This window comes from Mastomys coucha, unplaced genomic scaffold (assembly GCF_008632895.1).
Source record: "Mastomys coucha isolate ucsf_1 unplaced genomic scaffold, UCSF_Mcou_1 pScaffold6, whole genome shotgun sequence".
NCBI classification, from domain to species: domain Eukaryota; kingdom Metazoa; phylum Chordata; class Mammalia; order Rodentia; family Muridae; genus Mastomys; species Mastomys coucha.
The window spans coordinates 8,853,079-8,876,342 of NW_022196912.1; the positions used below are offsets into that span (position 1 = coordinate 8,853,079).

The 23,264-nt window shown below is 42.9% G+C and overlaps 1 protein-coding gene and 1 long non-coding RNA gene across 9 annotated transcripts in view; one reads left to right on the plus strand and one right to left on the minus strand.

The window, feature by feature from the left end:
• Positions 1-4,678, plus strand: part of LOC116080827 — a 30,620-nt gene extending 25,942 nt beyond the window's left edge. The window contains exon 4 of the long non-coding RNA XR_004114627.1: positions 4,637-4,678. This is a non-coding gene — a long non-coding RNA (uncharacterized LOC116080827). The remainder of the gene's footprint in view (positions 1-4,636) is intronic.
• Plekhh2 (pleckstrin homology, MyTH4 and FERM domain containing H2) overlaps positions 1-23,264 on the minus strand; it is a 106,210-nt gene that overhangs the window by 15,811 nt on the left and 67,135 nt on the right. For all 8 annotated transcript variants that reach the window (XM_031357432.1, XM_031357430.1, XM_031357429.1 and 5 more), the window contains 10 exons: positions 21,907-22,065; positions 15,706-15,786; positions 13,977-14,156; positions 10,621-10,729; positions 8,927-9,039; positions 8,052-8,231; positions 6,660-6,757; positions 4,663-4,840; positions 3,731-3,886; positions 2,276-2,373 (listed from right to left, as the gene is read on the minus strand). In XM_031357432.1, the coding sequence (XP_031213292.1) occupies positions 2,276-2,373; positions 3,731-3,886; positions 4,663-4,840; positions 6,660-6,757; positions 8,052-8,231; positions 8,927-9,039; positions 10,621-10,729; positions 13,977-14,156; positions 15,706-15,786; positions 21,907-22,065 (1,352 nt within the window). The remainder of the gene's footprint in view (positions 1-2,275; positions 2,374-3,730; positions 3,887-4,662; positions 4,841-6,659; positions 6,758-8,051; positions 8,232-8,926; positions 9,040-10,620; positions 10,730-13,976; positions 14,157-15,705; positions 15,787-21,906; positions 22,066-23,264) is intronic.

Genomic DNA, 23,264 nt, shown 5'->3' on the forward strand with positions numbered 1-23,264 from the left:
ACCCTCAAAGTAGAGTCATTAGCTACTTGCAAAATGGACAAGGGAAGGCCTGGAAAACCGTCTTCCTCAGAGTACGTATCGCTTGATCTCAATAAAAACTTTTTTGTGCTCCATTATTTAAAGGATCCTGTAGATCTTCAGGAATGGATGACCTAAGACTATGGATACCAATTGCAATGGCTAATTTTGTTGTCAAACACATGTAGAGAAAACCTGGTCTGAGCATGGCCATGGCACATTTTTCTTGATTGCTAATTGCTGTAGGAGGGAGGGCTCAGCCCTGTGAATGGTGTCAACCCTGGGCAGCTGAGCCTGGGCCCTATAAGAAAGTAGGCTTAATGAGAGCCTGGGAGGGGCCAGTGAACATCAAGCTTTTTGCATCGAGTTCCTGCCCGGCTTCCCATGATGATGGACTACAATCTACAGGATAAAAATAACTCTCTTTTTCCTCAAGGTGCTTTCAATTGTGATACTTATCAGAGCAGCAGACAGCAAACTAGAACACCGCCATGTCATGGTCACCTAGCTATCCATAAGATGGGCAATCATCTCAGCTCACAAGCTCCAGAATGAAGAGACTCCGACAGATGACAACTAGCACTGGTCATATAAAAGGAGTCTGTTAAAGTGAAGGTCACCGGCGTTCAGAGGTTAAGAGTCCAAGGTGTATCTACAATATGAATTTATCACCTTAATCTAGCCATGTTCTTAGTGATGAGTATTCAAGCCCTCCCATTATTTTTCACTATTCTAAAAGTATGGAAAGAAGATCCTGGGCCACACTGGAATATTCTGTCCATCTATGTGGGTATTTCTGTAGAATAAGTTATAAAAAAAAGAAATATTGGCTGGTGAGATGGCTCAGCAGGTAAGAGCACTGACTGCTCTTCTGAAGGTCCTGAGTTCGGATCCCAGCAACCACATGGTGGCTCACAACCACCCGGAATGAGATCGGACGCCCTCTTCTGGTGCGTCTGAAGACAGCTACAGTGAATTACGCAGGAGCGAGCAGGGCCACACACATGACATCTCACGGCTACAGTGTACTCATACACATAAAATAAATAAAATAAAATCTTTAAAAAATAATAATAAAATAAAATAAAAAGAAAAAAAAAAGAAATATTGAAGCCGGGCAGTGGTGGCGCACGCCTTTAATCCCAGCACTTGGGAGGCAGAGGCAGGTGGATTTCTGAGTTCGAGGCCAGCCTGGTCTACGGAGTGAGTTCCAGGACAGCCAGGGTTACACAGAGAAACCCTGTCTCAAAAAAAAAAAAAAAAAAAAAGAAAGAAAGAAATATTGAACTAGATGAAAGGTTATATTCTTTCCATATTGTATAATGCCTCTACTTCTTAAATTCCAATGTCAAGTCTCTGAAGATCGTCCAAAAGCAATTCCGAAAGAATTCAACATTATGCCAGTAATTCCATCAGGTTCTTGGCCTGATATTTTATAGATTAATTTATGAGCTATGAGATTAAAAAAATAGAAAAACATCTTTTTTGGAGGTCCATGTAACGTAAGGTGGACAGCTCAATGCCATTTTCTGCCAAAAAAGGTTAAGGGAAAGTATTTGAAATAGAAAGAAAATGGAGTTTCTGACCACATGCCAAAATGTGTTATAACTTCATCTGCTGAGAAGGCTTTCCTGACACAGATGGTGATCCTCCCTCCATGGGTACTAACCACCCTTTTGGATATAGTTTTTAAAGTTTCCACTGTCGGTTCCTTTCTGAACTTAGCATCAACATCATTTCAAAAAGAAAAAAAAAAAATCACACAGACACCTCCAGCCTAGGTGTGACTCTGTGTGTTCTATGCTTCTATGGAGCTGTACTAGCTTAATGTCTAGTGACAGATTTTCTACAGACAACCTATGCTTAGCCACCTGTCATCCTTGTTAACTAGGAAATTCCAAAAGGTCAGAGACTGCCCTTATGTCTGTTCCTAACACCACTACACCATTTTACCTTGATCATCTATCTATCTAAGTGACCAGCTTAGAGTTAAAGGTGAAGGTGGGTGGATGGGAGAGGGTGAGAATAAGATCGAACCCAGGTAAGAGAGAGAGACTGGACTAGAAACGAATAAGAATTAGAAACAAAATCTCATGTGGCATTTTCTCCCAGAACGGAGTTATTACTTATAGAAAAGCAAGCACACATGCGAATATTATGCCTTCAAGGCCAGCGTGGAGGAGACTAGCGGAGGACCTGTGCTCTGCACACAGCCGCATGCTCAGCCCTGGGGTCCTTCAGATCCCGCATTACAGACCTGTTCTTGTAAGTCAGGCGGACAGTCCTGCTGCCCTCACACTTCCCGGGCTGCTGTTCTTTGGACGTCTGTTCCCATTTAGAAATAATGTCACAGATCTAGAAAGGAAATAGAAAGCTGAGATCCACAGGAATTTTAAAATCAACACTTTAAGAAGACTAGAACACCTGTGGGGCTGAAAACTTTCAGTTCATACAAACCAACCACACTGGCTACAGTGTTTTCAGTTTTAGCTTCGCAGAGCTCTGAGTTTGGGATTTAATTATACATTGTTTCTTTGGTCTGCTTGTTGACTTGGACACACATTAACTTTGGACTGTGGCCATGCATTTTTACCCAGAAAGGAATCTTAAGGCAGGACTGCAGCATAGGGCTAGAAACACGGAGATTCCAGGGATCTTTTTCATGATTTGGTCTCTGAAGAAGTAATTTCTTTACCTTGTGAATTTATCAAGATTGGAACAACAATCTTGGTACCCCAAGGTACCCCAAAGAAGTCTGAAATGAGAGTGCTCGCCACTCAGGGCTAGCAGCTAGGGGCAGCGAAGACCTTTCTCCATCTGTTTCCTCACTTGCAAAATAAAGGACAATGTCTCTGAGGTCCCTCAGTTGAGTAATTCCATATTTCTAATTGTTGCCATCAGTCCATGAAAATCTTGTGGGTTTTGTTTTTGTTTTATACCATGAGCTAGAAACAATGTTAAAAGTATCTCTTTCTTCTCCCTGGTTCTTTTCCTACCTGAGTACACTTCAGCTCTCCCCATAGGCCCAAGGCTGAAATTCCCCTCCAAGCAAAAGGTCACAACCCTCTTAAAACACTTGCCACCTTTAATTTGTGGTAAGATTATCAGAATATAAATCTGTCCTTTTCTAAACAAATGAAGATCCCCAAGAGCAGGAGCCCTATCAGTGTTGTGCCCGCCATCCCTACCCCTGTTATTCTCCCACCCCTATCCCTGTCATTCCCCCACCTCCAGGATCCCACTTAGCCCTCAGGATACTGAAATCCACTGTGAAATAGTGACGAGCGAAGGGAGCATATACATGCATGGAGGTCAAAGGGCATCGTGTGGGAGTCAATTCTCTCCTACCATGTAGGTTTCAGGGATTCACCTCAGGGTTTGTCAGGCTTGGCTGCCAAAACCTTCACCCACTGAGCCATCTTGCTGGCCCACCATTCTAAGTTCCCTAACATTTAGAGTATCCTAACAATTATAGCTCTTTTTCTTCTATTAATGCAGAGTTTATTTGCATAGGTGACATCTTAAGAATTCTATGCCCCAACCCCTCACAAAAAGGGAAAAAAAGAAAAAAGAATCCTACAGCTTTGCCAAAGTTGGGCAATTTTTAAGAAATGTGCTGATCAGGTTTCTTACAGTTCTGGAAAATTCCTGCACTACACTTGCATAGACTAGTGAGTCTCGCTGTTTGCTCCTCTTCAGAACCAAGTTTCACCTTGATATTCCCCTGAAGGCAGTGCTCCAGGTCTCTGCCTGAAGGATCATCCGTGAACAGTGCAAATCCAGACTGTGCTGGCTTCCTCATTCCTGTGTCCTGGTTCAAAGTGGTCAAAAACTCCTCCACTGTGGTGGACGCGTCGAACCCAACTACCTAGCCAAAGGGAGTAAGACTTTTAATGAAAACCATACATACTGAGCAGGCCCTGGGGAAGCAGGGCGCGCGCAATGTGTGACTAACAGTAGTGTGTTCTGTAGGCACTTTAACTTTTTCTCCAGTGCTCTTCTGGAGAAAACTAAGAAGGCTTGCTACCTAAGAGTTTAGAAATTTCAGCTTCAGCTGACAGAGAGAAATTCAAAACTGAATTTGACAGCTCCAAATATATTAGGCTTACCCGCTGGAAGTAAACTAAGAAATACAGTACAATATGCAGTCAATAGTATATGAAGGAAAATAAATTCATTTAAATCAATGAGCACCTTTGTGTATCTAATGTTTATTTAAAAACAACATTTAATTTTTTATTGGTGTGTGTGTGTGTGTGTGTGTATGTGTGTGTGTGTATCTGGCCTGTGGCATGCCAAGTTGTGTGGTTGTAAGAGGACAACTTGTAACTGTGCGCCCTAGGGATTGAACTCATGATGACAGGCTTATGGGGAGGAAGAGTAATTGCTAACTTTGTAACATGTAATGTAACAAATGAACATCTGGAGCAGAGAACAGGTAGAGCCTCCGAATGTATCAGCAGGTAATTCCTGAGATTTGGAGGCTGGAAGAGAAGCCTGCCAGTGCCTCATCAGCGTTCACTCTGCTGTAGGCCCACAGATGGGAAGACTTGATGAAAGCACTTTCAAATTCTACAACCATGGATAACATTGTTTCTCCTGTCACCCTCTGTTTCAGAGACCTGGTCTCTGAAGTGTGCTCACCTGGTAGATGCCGTTCATGAAGTGCACAGGTATGCTGAAGGGCCGAGAATGATGGTAGGGGTTTCGAAGAAGGGTAGAGAGGATCTCCATCCTGGACGGTCTGGCCTCTCGGTCTCCATTTTGCTGTGTCCTTTCTATACATCGCTGGCAGTAAATGGCATATTTCCCAAACTCTGTCCTGTAATGCAAAACTTAAGATAAAAATCTAAGAATGAATGTAATTACAACATTCCAGCATACACAGCTTTCATGGTGTTAATGCTTATTGGACTCCAGTTTCTTTAATTTTGCAACAGACTCAGACATCCTCATGAAGTTTTGTTTTGTTTTTGTTTTTTTGTTTTTTTTTTTTCCTTCTCAATCTTTCTGCATGGCTATAGTCACAATCTGAATTTTAAATCACCAGTAATTATACAGGCAATATATAATCATGGTGCTGACAAATTGAAAAAGATAATGCATTAAAGAATAATATATTAGGCAGTTGGATTTCTGAGTTCGAGGCCAGCCTGGTCTACAGAGTGAGTTTCAGGATAGCCAGAGCTACACAGAGAGAAACTCTGTCAAAAAAAAAAAAAAAAAAGAAAAGAAAAGAAAAGAAGGAGAAGGAGAAGGAGGAGAAGGAGAAGAAGAAGAAGAAGAAGAAGAAGAAGAAGAAGAAGAAGAAGAAGAAGAAGAAGAAGATGTTATAACAAAACTACAGAGCAGAGTTCTCCACACTGATCCCAGGCCTCAGGCATAGTACACAAGTATCCTACCTCTAAGTGCCACCCCTGGTGTCCCAACAATCTCTTTTGAAGAGCATGCAGATTGTTTCACTGTTAAACAAGGTAAGAAAATGCCTTCATGCAAAAAACTCATATCCTACAAACAGTACACAGAGCAAAAACATTCAAGGACATAAATGGATAAGTGGCATCAAGAATTTTTTTTCTGCCATTATTTGTATAAAGCATAAAATTAAACACAATTTTTATTTTGTCCCTAGAAAATGGCATTTTTTTTAAAGATGTATTTATTTATTATATGTAAGTACACTGTAGCTGTCTTCAGACACTCCAGAAGAGGGAATCGATCTCATTACGGATGGTTGTCAGCCACCATGTGGTTGTTGGGATTTGAACTCAGGGCCTACGGAGGAGCAGTCAGTGCTCTTCACCGCTGAGCCACCACCTCTCCAGCCCTGAAAATGGCATTTCTAAACACACTTACACTCAAGTGCTTTCAAGAGACAGACCATTGGGTGCCATCACTTGTCAGTGGCTTGGCAGTCACTAGTCACGTGACCTTGGTCACAGCTTCTGTAGATGTCACAGCTTCTCTACAATGTGTTATAGACTAAGGGGCATCCTCCTCTTGCTCCAAGCTGCTTTTTGTTTCCTTGGATGTGTTGTGCTACCCCCCATGTCTATTCCCATGCTAACATGAACCTCTCGGGCTGGGGTGGGATGAACCTGGAAAAGCTGTGGCCAACTGCCTTAGCCCCTAGATGAAAAAGTTCATCCTAAGAATGGATTTTGAATATCTTTTTCAAGAGAATAAAACAATACCAACAACCACAAAACAAAACCAAGCCATTTAAATACAATTTCAAAACAAAAGAAGACCATGAGGGAAGACTTCCACAAGAAGAATTCAATTCGGATAAAACAGTGAAAGGGGAAGCTCAGAAAGCGAACAGTTGCTTTTACCAGGAACGGGACATTCACACTTGCAATGCACAGGATCTTTTCACTTAAGAATGGTCTTTGTCAGATCTTCAAGCTGTCCTAGCAAACTTGCATAAGATATTTAACATAATAAAGGAAGTGGGTTTTTTTTTTTTTTTTGAGAGGGTTTTCCAGGCTCTACAGAAAATGAGAGCGAAAGGCTTCCTGTTCCAATATTTGCTTCACGCATTCTTTTGAGAATATACCTGGCAGGTTATTAACTACTTATGATTTATTGTAGACTTTCGGGGCCACGTGACTGGCTCAGCTGGCTAGTGCGCTGCACACCTGGAATCTGCATTCCTCTGTAGATGGAGCTGGAGGAGCCATAGGAAAGGGTGCTGTGGAAGGAAGAGTCCAACGCAGAGTGCCAAAAGCTGCCAACCCTGGGTAAGGAGAAGTACCATCCGTTAGAGACCATGCCAGCTACACAGACATGTCAGAGTCGTATGCCTGGCAGGGGGTGGGAGGGGAAGATCTGTGAATGGCTCTCTTAACCCGCACAGCTTGCCTCAGCCACATACAAGTGATCTCTTCAGAACATTTACATTAAGGGCATAAAAACTCGGTCTATAGCCACAGGACCAAAGCTTACTACTAGACTCAGCCGCTCTCTTTGATGTCACACACAAAGATTGGGGACCTCACTCTCTGTTGCTTCTTTAAGGTTTTACTTATCCATTTAAACATAACTTGGGGAAAAGTGGATTATAAAATAGCAAAAATTAAAAATAAAAACCATATGCTCCAACCTCCATTATACATACACATATAAGGGCAACTATAAAATATTGACAGATTGAATTGGATAATAGGGTCATATTTTTTCCCTTTGCTCTCTTTTCTATATGTTTTTCCTCATTAAACAAGTATAACACCAGTACTTTTAGGAATTTTACATTAAAAAAAAGGAGAAAGATGAGTCTTGTCCTTGAGAAGTCTAATCTAGTAGGAAGAGCTTATATAAACTCACAGAAAATTATAATAAAAGACAATATCATGAATTAATTTTTTATAAAACGTAGGCAACGTCTGGGGGTGCCAGGAGAGATTCTCTGGAAGGATATAGTTTGGGATGGATTGTAAAGTAGAACATGGGAAAGGAAGAGAGGGATCTAAGAGGGACCATGCCAGGGATAGCGGAGAGTCCCGCAAGGCACTGTGCGCCTGCCGAGCAGGGTGGGCTGGGGCTCATCCACTGCTGAACAAGGACAGGTCACTTGTTCACTGCTCAGATTCTATCCTTTGGTTTCCAAAGCCACTGCAGGCGGTTGTGAGCTGCCTGCTGCGGGTGCTAGGAACTGAACTCTGGTCCTCTGGAAGAGCAGTATATACTCTGAACCATCTCTCTAACCTCTAACCTCTAACATGATTGCAAAAAACTTAACTTTTAGTTTCTGAATCATGTTTAAGACATGGGAGAAGTGATTATATTCTGTGGTTTTAGAAGGTAATATGCACAATATGATCGGTGTGAATCCCGAGGGAGTATATAATGTCTATGCACTTCTATAGAAGCTTACAAAAATAGACAAGTGAACCCAAAGGATATACATCAAAGTATCAGTAGCCATCTTCCACTCATGCTGTTTGTATTCTCAGATGTCTGTACTGAATGTGCATCATTCTTATAATCAGGAGAAGTCATTTCGAGTTGCATGCCTAAGCATCACTACACACCTGCAATGGTCCTGGCTGGTTCTGTGGCTGTCTCCGCCTTGTCTGCTTAATAAGCTGGCAGCAAATTTCATTCTGTAGCTCAGGATGGGTCAGGCAGATCTGCAAAGCGCTTTGAGCTAGCGAGATATGGTAGTCGATGGCTGGGGAGTCCACCGCAGCGTTTATAAAGAGCTGGCAGGTCTGAACGGGGAGCAGCATACCGAGTGGGAAACAATCAGGGTTAGTTTGCACAAATCAGAGCCATTCTATTTATTAGCAATAGTTTTTTTTTGTCTCAAACAATGAAAAAAAAAAGGTTTATTATAATAACTCCAGTCAAAAGAAATCTGAGTGACTACTGCAGTAACAGACCAAGCAGACCACCCCAGAGCCAAAGGATTTTACCAAAGACAAAGAGGGTCATTTTATAAGGGTAAAGGCGTCTCTTCGTCTGGAAGACACAACCGTTACACTGCGTTCTCTAATAACAGCTTTGAAACACATCCACCCAACTGGTCAGCCATCCATTTTAACCTTCACATCTTCATGTTAAAGTTCAAGTTGGGCCTGTTAAATACTTTCATTGCCCTCCTTAAAATGCCCATGTTTTCCTTTACCACACAAAGTACAGTAGCCTACTGATGAAGCATCATCCTACATGTCCTCCAAAAGACAGTGAGGCTGGGGGATATAGCTCAGTGGAAGAGTGCTCATTTCTCTCAACATCATCATCACCACCATCACCATCATTACCATCATTGTCACCACCATCACCATCATTACCATCATCATCACCACCATCATCACATAATCATCCCCATCACAGCTTGAATTTTCTTAGAATCAAACTTTATAACAAATGATTGATTACATTCAATTAACAAGAACACTTTTACCTTGAATAGCTTAATGGCCTCTGTCTGTAGAGCTTCCGAAGGCAGTGTGGTCAGAGGGGACAGGAGTCCTTCTTTACTGTGACACAGCATGGGGTGTCTCCATATCTGGGAGGCTGAACACAGAAGAGCACACGAGCAGGGTGAGAGGATTCATACATTTGGTTCCATTGACCCGATCCTTTAGCTCATTCAGGCCTGGCTCACTTTCTCCCAAGAGTCAGAAAAAAACCAACAACACCCCCCCCCAGCAATGCTGCTCTCTGTCATCTGCAGGCCCCTGTGGTTCCCATGGTTCTCTTCTGGCCGAGTGAACCCAGAAGAGTCAAGTCCTGACTGACTCGGCTGTCATAATTCTAGTTGGCGTCATGTCGCTTACACATGCCAATATGTGGCGAGCCAGCTAGGAAAGTAACTTTAACAACAAGGATCTTGGAAAGGAAATAGAGAGAAGCCAAACAGGGGGAGACATGAAGACAGAGAGGAACATGAAGTCACTCATGAAATCAAAGCTTCTTCTTTTTTTAATTAGATGTCTTCTTATTTACAGTATCTCCTTTCCCAGGTTCCCCTCCAAAATAAATAAATAAATAAATAAATAAATAAATAAATAAATAAAATAAGAAAAAAAAATTAAAAAAAAACTAAAACAATCCCTTGTTCCTTCCTCCCTCCCCCTGCTCACCATCCCACCCCCTCCTGTTTACTGGCCCTGGCATTCCCCCCCACCTCCACTCCCCAGAAATCAAAGCTTCTTAAATCCCTACACAGCTGCTGGGTGCACAGCTCACTTGTAGAGTACGTACTGCGCATGTGTCAGGCCCTGGCCTCCACCCTATCACTGCCTAAATACTGGTCAGTACTAATGGAATGTGGTACGTAAATCACAGGACAGTCTAGAGTCTCAATGGATAACCTTATAGGACAGCTAATCTTGTAGAATGTTTAGAATCTTATAAGACAGCTAATCTTTAACCTCAATGGGACAAGATTCAGAAATCTGTCTCTAGGCTTGTCTGTGAGGCATCTCCAGATGGCTTAACAGAGAAGTGAGACCTAACCCGGAATACTGGGCCTCACTACTCCACAGGCTGGGATTCTGGAGTGAATAAAAAGGAGAAATCGATGTGATCAGTAGTCACCTCATCGTCCTGCCAAAGTACCTCTCGCACCGTGAGGCTGTGTCTGCTCAAGGTGCAGACAGAAAGTAACTCTTCTTCTCTTACCTTCCTACTTTATGAAACACTTAGCTGCTAGTCAAGTAGTCGATCACAGAAGTAGCAAATGTAATAATACTCCATAGCTGTAAGATTAATGCCAATGCAAAGCTACAAATGCGATAAAAGTGTTAAAGAGGCGAGTTGGAGCTTAATTTCACCTTCTGAGAGTCGGACTGCACTGAGCGGGCTGGCTGAGAGATCTTCTAAGGCTAACAAGGGTTTCATCATGTTAGAGAGAGGTGCCAGGGCAGGGCACCCCGGACAAGGGGAGCAATGCAGGCAGAGGCAGAGAGCATGACAGGGCAGAGCACGAAGGTTCTGATGTTCCCAGAGCCTGAGAACTCAGGCCCAGTACAAGCAAAGCCAGGGAAGAAGTGGCCAGCTACAGGGAGAGTAAGCCGTAAGATGAAGCCACGCTAGGCTAAGGGTTTGGGATCAGCTTCATCAACTCCAAAGCCTGTGTGCTTATGAACTTACAGGGCTCCCCTTCTATATTTAGCAGCTTGCACACCAGTTGTTCAAATTCGGATCCAACATTTATATTGTTGCTTCCAGCTGCAACCGTGAGGTGATAAAGCCAAGCTTCCTTCAAAAGACAACATATTAACAAAAACGTTAGCCAAGATTTACCGTTCATTTCACCAGAAGGAACAACCTGCAAAAACAGTAAATGGAACAAAACAAACAAAAACCAACCAACCAACAACAATAAACAAACCTTGAGACAGAAAAGAAACCACTTTCTTCAATTTTTAATTTGTACACTTTAGTGTGTGTATGTACATATATGCGTGCATGAGGGGTGTGCATGTATGTGGAAGTCACACATAACTTGAGGGAACTGGCTCTCTCTTTCTACCCTGTGGGTTCCAGGTATCAAACTCAAATCCTTGAGCTTGCTGGCAAGTTTCCGAGGAGGGCTCACTCTCTTGAGCCACGCTCAGTTTTCACTGTTCTACACACGCTTCTTAGAAAAGCATGATAAAACTAAGGAGTGTAACACATGTTAAAAGTCTAGGATAAATAGAGCTAGTTAAAGTTATTTTAGGATGTATAATTCTTGTATTCTAAGAAATACAGAAAAGTCTAGCCAATTTAAAATCTTATTACCAAAATAGTATATACAAAATACTGAAGAAAGAAAAATAAAAAATTAATGAAAAAAGTAATACCCACTTTTTCAACTTCTGTTTTTCCTCTGTGGAAATACATGTGAAGGCTAATTTTTTTTTTTTTGAAACAGGGTTTCTTTGTGTGTCCTGGCTGTCCTGGAACTCACTCTGTAGACCAGACTGACCTCAAACTCGGAGATCCACCTGCCTCTGCCTCCCAAGAGCTGGGATTAAAGGCGTGCGCCATCACCACCTGGCATGTAGACTAAATTTTTATGATAGTTGATACTATACTGGAACAAACTTTAGTAATACTTAACATTATTAATTTTTCAGATAAAAGATACTGTCCCATCTAACACCTGTTAGTTAAGAGGGGCATTTGTTATATTTTTCTATCTTATAAAATATTTCTGAAATAAAAAATATAGCCTATTAATTTATGATAATTTTCTTCATATAATATTCCTTTTAAAGAAACTTCTGGGCTGAGTGGTGGTGGCACACGCCTTTAATCCCAGCACTTGGGAGGCAGAGGCAGGCGGATTTCTGAGTTCAAGGCCAGCCTGGTCTACAGAGTGAGTTCCAGGACAGCCAGGGCTACACAGAGAAACCCTGTCTCGGAAAAAAAAAAAAAAAAAAAGAAAGAAACTTCTGGGATCAAATCCAGACTTTGCTCATGTGTGACCACCAGGCTGCATCTGTGACATCCATAGTGAATGATCTTGGAAAATAAATAAGGGTCATGGTGAAGAACTGGACTCTAGAGACTGGCAGAAACCCGTCCATGGACATTGCAGGAGCTTCCTAGTGTGCTCCCTCAGTGTGCTCCCTCAGTGTGCTTCCCCAGTGTGCTCCCTCAGTGTGCATTGTGCTCCCCCAATGGGCTCCCCCATTGTTGTTCCCCAGTGTGCTCCCCCAGTGTGCTCCCTCAGTGTGCTCCCCCAGTGTGCTTCCCCAGTGTGCTCCCTCAGTGTGCATTGTGCTTCCCCAATGGGCTCCCCCATTATTGTTCCCCAGTGTGCTCCCTCAGTGTGCTCCCTCAGTGTGCTCCCTCAGTGTGCTCCCTCAGTGTGCTCCCCCACTGTGCTCCCCCACTGTGCTCCCTCACTGTGCTCCCTCAGTGTGCTCCCCCAGTGTGCTCCCCCAGTGTGCTCCCTCACTGTGCTCCCCCAGTGTACTCCCCCACTGTGCTCCCTCACTGTGCTCCCCCACTGTGCTCCCCCACTGTGCTCCCTCACTGTGCTCCCTCAGTGTGCTCCCCCAGTGTGCTCCCTCACTGTGCTCCCCCACTGTGCTCCCCCACTGTGCTCCCTCACTGTGCTCCCCCAGTGTGCTCCCTCACTGTGCTCCCTCACTGTGCTTCCTCTAGTACCAAGTGAGGGCTTTCCCTTCCAGGGGGTTGCACAAAAGTTTTTAAATCTTTGATGATTTGGAAATTTGGCATTTTTCACATTTTCAATCTCTTTGATTATAGAAATCAAAATTCTATTTATTCACAATTAACTGCCTTAGTAAGTTTTTCAGTGAGCCTTCTCTCATTTTGGTAGTGGAAATGTATTTTTTTTTTTTTAATCAAATGAGAAACAGTAAACACTAAGGTTTGGGAGCCTGGATTCTGGAGTCAGGCAATGGGTCTAAGCAGGCAAGTGTCTCTGGAAGTGGAAAAAAACCATCCCCTTCAAGAGTAACTGTAAAGACGTCTACAGCGGACTTTGCCTGATACATGTGTTCAAACACAACCCCCAACACTAAGACATTATGTTTGTATGTTCAAGACATAGTAGCCACACATGGAATATTTGAGTTTTTCTAATACAACCTAATTGCGTTTATAATCTTATTTGATACAAAGGATTTTAACAAATATTTATCTTTATTTTATGTGCATGAGCATTTTGCATGCATATATATAGGTGCACCCTTGGGTGCCTCATATCTTTGGAGCTCAGAAGAGAGCACGGGAGCCCCTGAGACCAGAACTACAGATGGCTGTGAGGGCTGTGAGCCTCCGTGTGGGTCCTGTGTGAAGGCAGCAAGCTTTTAGATTTTTAAAGTTTCTCTACCACTGCCACTGTATTTTCTTACACTGTGTCTTTTTCTTAGAAAGCACTTTTGATTCAGAGATAAAAGCTTTTTAAAGAAAAAAAATTCGTTAAATTCTTCTAGCTCTTTCAACTCATCTGGAAATTAATTTTTTGATAATTGTGTAAAATGAAAAATTATGTTTTCCGTAGTAGCTAATTTCATCAAAATACAACAAACATAATAATACATATAATAAATACACAATTCATTTATTTCCCATCAATTTGTGATTCTTCTTTTATCATACATAGTTACATACATATAGCAAATATAATCATTTGCTTTTTGTTGTCTCTAAACTAAAGTTTTTACTGGGAAAACCCAACAAGAAATGAAAGCTTTAGGCTTACCAGGCGTGTCCAGCTAGGAGGCCCACACTTTCACAGAAGGTGCTTCTATCCCCCACAGTCACCATGAATTTTGATCTTGACACAGTTTTGTCAATAGATTTAAGACTAGCATGTTTAGATGAGGCTTATTTCCAGAGAGGTAAAAATTCCCGAAAACAGAAATTAAAAGGCTTTTTTTTCTCCCCCAAATCTGTTCTTAATTCCATAAAATTGGCCTGAAACCCTTAGTACCTGAAGTATAAGGTCTTGGTCACTTTAGAAGGACCATGAAGATGTTAAATACCTTTTCGTGCTTAGATCCGATGAGCAGGTAGGTAGGGCCTTGGTCCTTGGGGTGGACAATGATGGTGTAGTGAGTGGACAGCAGATAGCACCCACGGGCCTCATAATCCTCGTCTGAGTCACAGGACCTGTCCACCTCCTCCACCTTAGCCTCCCAGACTTTGATCTGACCTAGAGGGAACTGAAGCGAAGGCCAGTTATGCTAGTGAAGGTGCTGTCCGTCTCTTCCTACTAGAAGTTACTGTGGGCCTTTCCTTTTCCCCTTTAAGAAGGCTTTGAGAAGCAAACCTCACTGAAATCTAATGGGCCATGTTGTTACAACATAACAGCAAAAGGCAGAAACCCTAACTGTGATATAAAACCACCAAGCAAATACTGGACATTTACCACTTGAGGCAAAAATAATGAGAATGCACTCAAGTGACGGGTTGCTTGCTCAGGATGGAGTTATACCGCATCCCAAATACTCAGTGGCCTGTCCTCCTCACAGATTGGTGAGTGGTTTGGTTAAGCTGGCCAATCAAAAGGTATCATGTAGACATAGGCTCCATATTGTCCACAGGAAAAAATGACTAGGCAGCTGGTACAAAGGCTGGCCCAGACCCCACTGAGGTCCTGTGTTCACAGACCATTTATCAAAGTGTGTCACATATCCCTGCGAAAGGCTGCAGTTCTTTCCACTGCAATTTAAGGGTAGGCAAACCTTCCTACAGCTGGTTTTGTTAAAGTTTATTCTTTTACTAACATAAGCATGTCTTCCCCATTAGCCAGTTAATAGATCTGTATTTAAACTATGCTAGTTAAGGACATTGCAGAACACTCTTTAGATTTATAGCTCCTAAAATATTTGGCCAGGTTTGCAAATGTTTGCAGGAATTACATTTTGACAGGGAAGGGTGTTGAGACAATATGCAGGTACAGCAGTCATCCCTCTGCATCAGATTCCTGAGTACTGGCTGCAATTCTTTGAAAAAGCCCATCCTAACCACAGAGACATGCACTCTCTCTCCTCCATTTCCATGGTGCATTCCAAGGCTCTGTGCTCGGCCTCCCTGTCCTGACCACCTCCACACACGGTGGGTGATCTCATCCGTGCTCATGGCTTCAGTCCCAGTCTACGATAGCTGCTCCCAGATGCCTAACTCCAGACTCACAATCTGGACCCCGATGTCTAGCTGCATCTCAAGCTCCCTTTGGCAAGTCTACTTTAGCCACTTGCTCCCCCTAGCCTTCCCACTGCCCTCAATGACTGTTTGGGCCACTTCTTTCACCTTTGGTAGATGGCCTATCTTTCTACTTTCAAAGTGAGAATTACTCCCGTCCCTGGGAGTGAGGAGGATATTAATTTAAAATGAGTAGGCAGGATAGAACGTGTAAATGGATGGACTGCTAAGAGGCATCCAGGCATCCAAGTCCCTCCCTTCCGAGCTGCTCACATCCTGTAGCTTTTTCTAATTGGTCAGAACACTGGGGAGAGTGGTAAGGAAGGTTAGCGGTAGAACAAGGCTTTGCTCTTCCAGTTCTCAGAAAGTACATTAGGTACAGGCTGCTAAGCTGAAACTTAAAATAAAGGCCAAGCAGGCTATTGCCTCAGTAATAAAAATGAATGACACCACGTTACCAAAAATTCTAAAGTTTCACCTGGCAACAGAAAAGTCAAAAAGAAAAGCTTTTTAAGCTAGCACAAACAAAATTCTTTCTCTCATTGGGATATTAAGATGGGTACATACCTTATCCTCTTGATTACGAAAATAATACAAGATCTTTCCAACAAGCATGCACCAGACTCTCTTAGAGTAGCCATGTTTTACCTGAAAATATATTTCAATGGATTAAAATATAGTTTGGAAGACTGGACAATTGCAGTATGGTTTATACATTCTCTGTGAGGTTCTACAGGTGCTGGCTCAAGACGGAAGTGGTAATCTGTGTGGACCACTCAAACACTGCCCAAGATTTCCCTGTGACAGTAGCAGACAGCACTTCACAGACTGGAGTACCATGCAACACTTCCTGAGAGTCTGCTGTGTGTCACATGTGAAGCTGCAGGCTAGAACAAATGTTCTCAACCTGTGGGATATGACTCCTTATTGGGAGGGGGTGTCAAAAGACCCTTTCACAGGGGTTGCATATCAGATATCCTGCATATCAGACATTTATATTATGAGTCATAACAGCAGCAAAGTTACAGTTATGAAGTAGCAACGAAACTAACTTTATGGTTGGGGTCACCCCACCACGAACAATTATTCTAAAGGGTCACAGCATTAGGAAAGTTGGGAACTGCTGGCCTGGGGTAAGGAGCAGATCAGAAGAGTGACATGAGGGTCAGAACCTGGTGGTCTTGGCAGCTCTGGACTGTGAGTTCCCATCTGCACTAGTCCTGTTCAGCACAGGCACTCAAGGTCTATCCACACAGACCCCACAACATCCTGTACTTGACAAGGACATGAAGAGACCCAGTCCTACCAGTGGGCAAGCCTAACATAAAGCCCTGTTATTCCCATTCCACAGACACACAGACACACAGAGACACAAACACATACACACAGACAGACACACAGAGACAGAGACACAGACACACACATACCATAGACACACACACACACAGACACACACATTCATGCTCTGGGATCCTCAGGTGAGTGACTTACTCAGTTACCCTGTCACAACATAGGATTACCTCCCTGGGCTATCGTTTGACCAAATGAGACAACACATAAAATCAAAATATAACAGAACCTGCAATAAATGCTTCCTTCCTCACTATATAAAGAGTCAAATACATGCCCTCTCTTAAAACCACAAAACCAGCTAGCCTTGAGGCATTCAAAGCTATGCTTTAAACAAATAACTCTGCCTAATGTTTTGATGGGCTTAGAATGCTCCTTGAGAAACAGCAACAACAAAATGTTGCATTTGGCACGACACCCCTCCGTTTAATTACACTTGGAAACATGTATTTACAGAGGAATATCCTGGGCTTTTAAACAGTGCACTGCAGGGCTGTTTCCTCTTTCTTTAAACAGCTCTGAAAGAAGGTTCCCCAAAACCGGAGTATAATTCGTGTACTTGGAAATGATTTATTTTTAAAATAGAACAATGACTGCATCTAGACCCAAAGTGGGAACCCTTACTAACACTCTAAAGCTGTGCTTTACAAATGCAAACACAGACCATCTCTATGCAGTCATCTTATACTAGGATCTCTTCAAGCTCTGGAGCCAAAAGCATTTTAACAAAACATGTTATACTAGACAAATCTTTCTGGACATGTAAAGGTGACCTCAAAGGCTTGGCAGATCAAATAATTTAAAAACTGAATTTTGACCTTTGATAATAAAGGCTTTCCATATCAGTGGTATTCAAATAGATTTTACCCTAAGTCTCTGTCAATACACAAAACTCAAGCTTCTCTGGCCCCCTCCCTTCCTGTCATCTTATCCCTATAGTGTCTCAAACAAAAATCCTGTCACCAGCCTGGCTGACTTTAGTATCTACGAGAAACTTCTATGACAAAACCTCGCATTCTTGAGTGCTTTTGATGGGCCAGGTACTGCCTGAACACACTTTACATGTTTAAACGAAATATCTTTCATGTTTTTAACCCTTGGGGGTTGTCACTATAACTATCTCCCATTTCACAACTGCAGACACTGAGGCACAGGGTCTGTAAGTGATTTAATCCAGGTCACACAGATGTTACCTAGGTAGTGTGGCTCACTGGCTCTTCCCCCTGCTGTCTCAGCCAAAGCATTTCTTCAGCTGCGCTTTACATTTCCAGGAAACTTTGTCATTTGTCACATTTCCCACCCAGTCCTTGTCTTTCTTCCCCACGGGGAAAGGATTCACTTCTGTAAGTTACATCCTGCAGCAGCTGACCACCACGGCCTCCCACTCCCTCGCCCTCTCATTCGCACCATTGCTACTCTTTGACCTTCCTGATTCAGGTCCCCTGATCCGACTGTCTCCAGTGTCTCCGTTCCTGTCTGGTCCCTCATCCTTCTCTGCCAACCTAGGATTTGATCATAAAACAAATCCTTGCTCCAGGGCCCATGATCAAATTGCATTCCTATGTTCCTAACAAATCCATTCAACAAGACTTCCCTTCTGAATGCCTTTAAATAGCCCAGAGGAGGGTATGAGAAGGAGAAAGCCATGGTAGATGGCTATCCAGATGCAGTGTTAGCCATAGCTAATGACTGTTGAAACTGAGGGTGAATCTGTGGAGGGACTTTACATCCTTTTCTTTCTTTCTTTCTTTCTTTTTTTTTTTTTTTACACTGTAGCTGTCTTCAGGCACACCAGAAGAGGGCGTCAGATCTCATTACAGGTGGTTGTGAGCCACCATGTAGTTGCTGGGATTTGAACTCAGGACCTTTGGAAGAGCAGTCAGTGCTCTTAACCGCTGAGCCATCTCTCCAGCCCCCATCCTTTACTTTTGTGTATTTGAAATTTTAGAATAAAAACACACACTTCAAACCACCCCGTCGACAGGCAGGCAGTAAAGCACGTACAAGTCAATTCTGGAATTCAGGTGATGGGAATGTGGGTGCTCGCTGTAGGAAATCTTGCAAATCTAGTTCATATTTTAAAATTTACATAAGATGCTCCTGACCCTACTCTCTAATGTCTCGGCTTCTAACACGTGCACTGACTGGAGATACCAGAGACAAGTAACTGATACGAACTGCAACCATTTCAATTCAGTGAGCCCCCAGTAATGCTCGTAAGTCCCATGTGTCTCAGGCTACACCACATTTCCAGTGACCACAGCCAATCCTTTTCCTACTTTTAGTAAATACTTTGGTCTTAGGGAGACCAAGAAAACCAAGGACATTAGAAGTGACATCATTCCACATCCCTCCAATGCAGATGTCTGTCCACAGCCCTCCTCATGCCCTTCCACCATGCCCTTCCCCGATTCGCACCCACTCTCTTCTGGATCTTACTCTCCCAGGTCTCCTGGAGTCTTCTCTCATTCTATAAATCCAGGTACATGTCTTTCCCATTCTCTTCTGACTCCATGGCCCCCAGCTGGACTCCTTTTGAAGTACTGGAGAGTCTAGTGCTTCAGCCTGCTACACTGGCCTCCCTCTTCCCCTCCATCCCTCTGCAATGTGCTATCTTCCCAGAGCACGTCAGGCATGACCCAACTCCTGCTCAAGGGTTCCTTCCACTCCTGGGTTTTCTTGGTCTCAGGACTTTTCACCCATGCCCCTACATGCCCTCCATTTTAGAGCATTCCATTCTCCATCCCCTACTCGGAATACCTGCAGTATGTACTTTTCTGGGTGATTTTTCTCATCTTCATTGCTAACAGTCACTTAAATGATGCCAAGTCCATAAGCCCTCGCTTCTCAACCAGCTCTCTCCTCCTGAGCACACAGTGCGGTGTTGTCCACCAGGAGGTCACAGGATAAGTGTGTGAGGTAATGTCCAGGGACTGAGCTCAGGTTGCCAGGCTCGTGTGGCAGCGTCTTCACAGCTGACCCACCGCTTGCCTGTGATGCTCCTTAGGTAAGATGCCTTTCTGGGACCCCAAACATCACTGTGCTCCCATCCCGAAAGCTGTTCCCTTCTCATGAGTGTTCTTACATAGTCCCTTCTTTCATCTGGATACCTATAAAATCTTGTCTACTTCCTAACCCTAATCCAAACAGACTGGTTTTACTGCTAGTCACCATTTAAATTTGTCTTCCTGTTTCATTTCCCATAACAGTTCAGAGCCTCATGTCTACAAGAGCCATGACTTCAACTGATCTTAGACTCTGTCATGTCTCCCACAAATTCGTCTTCCTCAGCGAGCAAGCTGTTAACAGCATCCGTATGTCCATGTCCCCATCACAAACCCCGGAGGACTCTATTTTTTAAAGAAATTGCTGAGGGAATACCCTTCTTAAGCATTAGCATGAAAATTTGAAGGACAAGATCCAGAATTAAATAAGCCAAGTTCTTCATAGACGTCTTCACAATGTGCACAGTATTAATAATGGTAATTGTTATGTTTATTCTTAATAAAAATATCATCAGGTGACCTCTATTTTTTTTTTTTACATACCTCTATTCTGAGCACCTGGATAGGTGGATCTCTGTGCGTTTAAGGCCAGCCAGCCTACAGAGTGAGTTACAGGCCTTCAGGGCTACATAGTGAGACCCTGCCTGAGAAAACAATCCTAACCAGCAGGAGAGAATGAATCTAAGAAGCTCCCATCCATAAGTACACTTAGTTGGCTTAGTTATTTAACTACATTGTTTAAGCTCATTTAAAATGCAGGCACTTGTCCGCCCTGATGAAAGACTCCTAGAACCCATGCAAATCCCAGTGCTAGGGTGCAGACACAGGAACACCCCCAAAACCTGCTAAACCAGCTAGTCTAAGCTCCTGTCAGCTCCAGGCTCAGTAAGAGAAACACACAAGCACGGTAGAGAGCACTTGAAGACACTTTACCTGAACTTCTAACTTACACATACACGCACTCTCACACACACACATTCACACACACACACTCACACACACATTCACACATACACCATACTCTCTCAAACACACACACACTCATACACACACACATTCATATACACATATACACATCACACACGTCCATAGACACTACACTTACACACATACACACATTCACACATATACACTCACACATTCATATACACACACTCACATATGCATACATACATTCACACACCACACACATATACATACACACACACTCACACACTCATACACCTACACACATTCACACACACCACACTCACACACTCATGCACACACACACACTTCACAATATACACGAACACACATACACACCACACTGACACTCATATATACACACATATACAAACATACCCTCACACACTACATACACACACACACACACACCCCTAGCACATGTCCCTGTTGAGTACACTGGTGAATTCTTCCTTTTGGTGCTGAGTGTTATGAATGTTATCATTAGATACAAGTGACAGTGTAGTGTATATACAGTTTTCTGTGCAGTCCTCACCTCTTAACAAACAGGACTCGAGCACATCACTATGACTATTTTACTGTGCATTCTCAAAAGTGACCAACAGGATGTTTTACAAGACTCCATCCTTTATACCTCACTATAGTCTTCTGCAAATGAAGACTTCTAAAGACAGATTCTTCCAGCAGAGAGGACTCACATGGAATGTTTTAAAATGCTTTGTACATGCTTTAAAATCGTATCTATCTATCTATCTATCTATCTATCTATCTATCTATCTATCTATCCTGATGGATAAGCACATGCTACAATATGTGTGTAGGGGTCAGAGGACAATTTGTGGGAACTGTTTTCTGCATTCAAGGCATTAGGCTTGGTGCCTTTATCTGCTGAGCCATCATCTCACCAGCTCTCAAATGCTTGTGTTTTTAAAATATTTAAAATAGTTGGGCTGTGGAGGCATGCTCAGAAGGTGAAGTGATTGCACCCACAGAAAAAGCCCACATACCCATGCTGTGGTGTATGCTTTTAATCCCATCATGGGGAAGAGGATCCCTTGGGCCTCTGACCAGCTAGCCTAGTTAGTAAACCTCTGTCTCAAAAAAGAAGCTGAGGGCTGATGGGTAAAGGTGCTTACCACTAAGTCTAGTGATCTGCACTTAATCTCACAACCCTCCCACACTTAGTGCAATAGGAGTATGTCATGATGTATTGTTAGTTCTCTCACACACAAGCTCTCCACCCCCCCTCTCTCACACACACTCACAGACACACACACACACACACACATTCAGGCCTCCAGGCTTGGCAGAAAATACTTTTATCAGTTGAGCTATCTTATCCCCAAACAAAATATTAGATATAGACATTATCTGAGCTTCACTATTCATCATACATGGAGCTGACAAAAGCAGCAGCCTAGGATCCTGCTGAGGACAAGGGTCCTACCTTGGTGAGCAGTCCCTTTACTGTGGGTTTGCCCTCAGGCTGTAGGCAAAGAGGGTTAGCAGCTTGTACTCGCAGAACATTCTGTAACACTTTGATCCATTCTTCCAGTATATTGGGAGAATCTGCCGTCAGATAGAATGTGTGCTTCTCTGTGGTAAGCTGGAATGGGATAAGGAGAGGCATTAATGATGACTTAGTCCTATCCAGTCAAGCATCGCTACTGACAGAGAAGTGCACATGGGTCACCTAGCGTCTGGTTTCAAGGAAATGTAGAATCCTTTAATCACTGTGTGATAGTGTTGGCCATTGAGTTAAAATCCTTCTCACGTGGGTCTAACAGTCTTCATACTATTACATCTAGGGCTGTGGTTTTATATCTGTAATTGTCACACATTCCTTCTCTCCCCTCAGTGTGACAAGCTCTAGACTGTTGAACAGAAAGACTGAAGATGACGGTAAGTGCACGCACAGTTAACAGTGCAAGAGGGGATTTTCATGGAGAGAAGTGAAGCAACAAACTATAAACAAATAAGAAGAATTCTACACCATTTCCTGGTGCTACACGTGACCATTTACCAAGAACTCACAATATTCCAGCCTCAAACTACCTGTGTTGCCAATTTCCCCCAAAATTTCAGGGCTTTACAATCGAATCTTTACAGTCACGCTCTACAACACAGCTTTCCCACATTCATCCATTTAACCTCAGGCATCCCTGGTCCAATGAGAACATCAACCATGGAACTTTTCTAGCCAAATTTTTACCCTCCACAGGAACAAGACAAAATCATAATGATGATGATATGATAATACTGATAACAATAATAATAATACAATGGGTGCCCAGCAGTGGGGGCATACAACTTTAATCCTAGCAGCTGAGGCAGAAGCAGGTAGATCTGAGTTTCAGGCCAGCCTGGTCTATAAAGTGAGTTCCAGGACTGCCAGAGCTACTTAGAACAAACAAACAAACAAAAAATTCTACCACCACAAACGACAAACGTTATTGAAACCTTTCAGAAGCAAAGTGTCTGAATTTAGAATATCTCAGAGCCTATTGTAAATTTAGCATATTTATGTGTGGGTGAGCTGAGAATCAGCCATCTTTGATAACACTTGGCAGAACAGTGCCTCTGATCAACAATAGCTTTCCCTCTTTGAAGTTCATGGGAGAACTAATTGTCACTGTCCGATTCTACACTAAAAGACAAAGGTTCTTCAATTCAATTATGTTACAAACCACCCCAGAAATTCATTTACTGGATAAACCTCCCCTGACAGCCTGATATTTTGAGAGCTGGGAATGCTCAGGAGATTAAATAAAAACTCAGGGAGAAAAGACACTGGGCAGTGGTGGG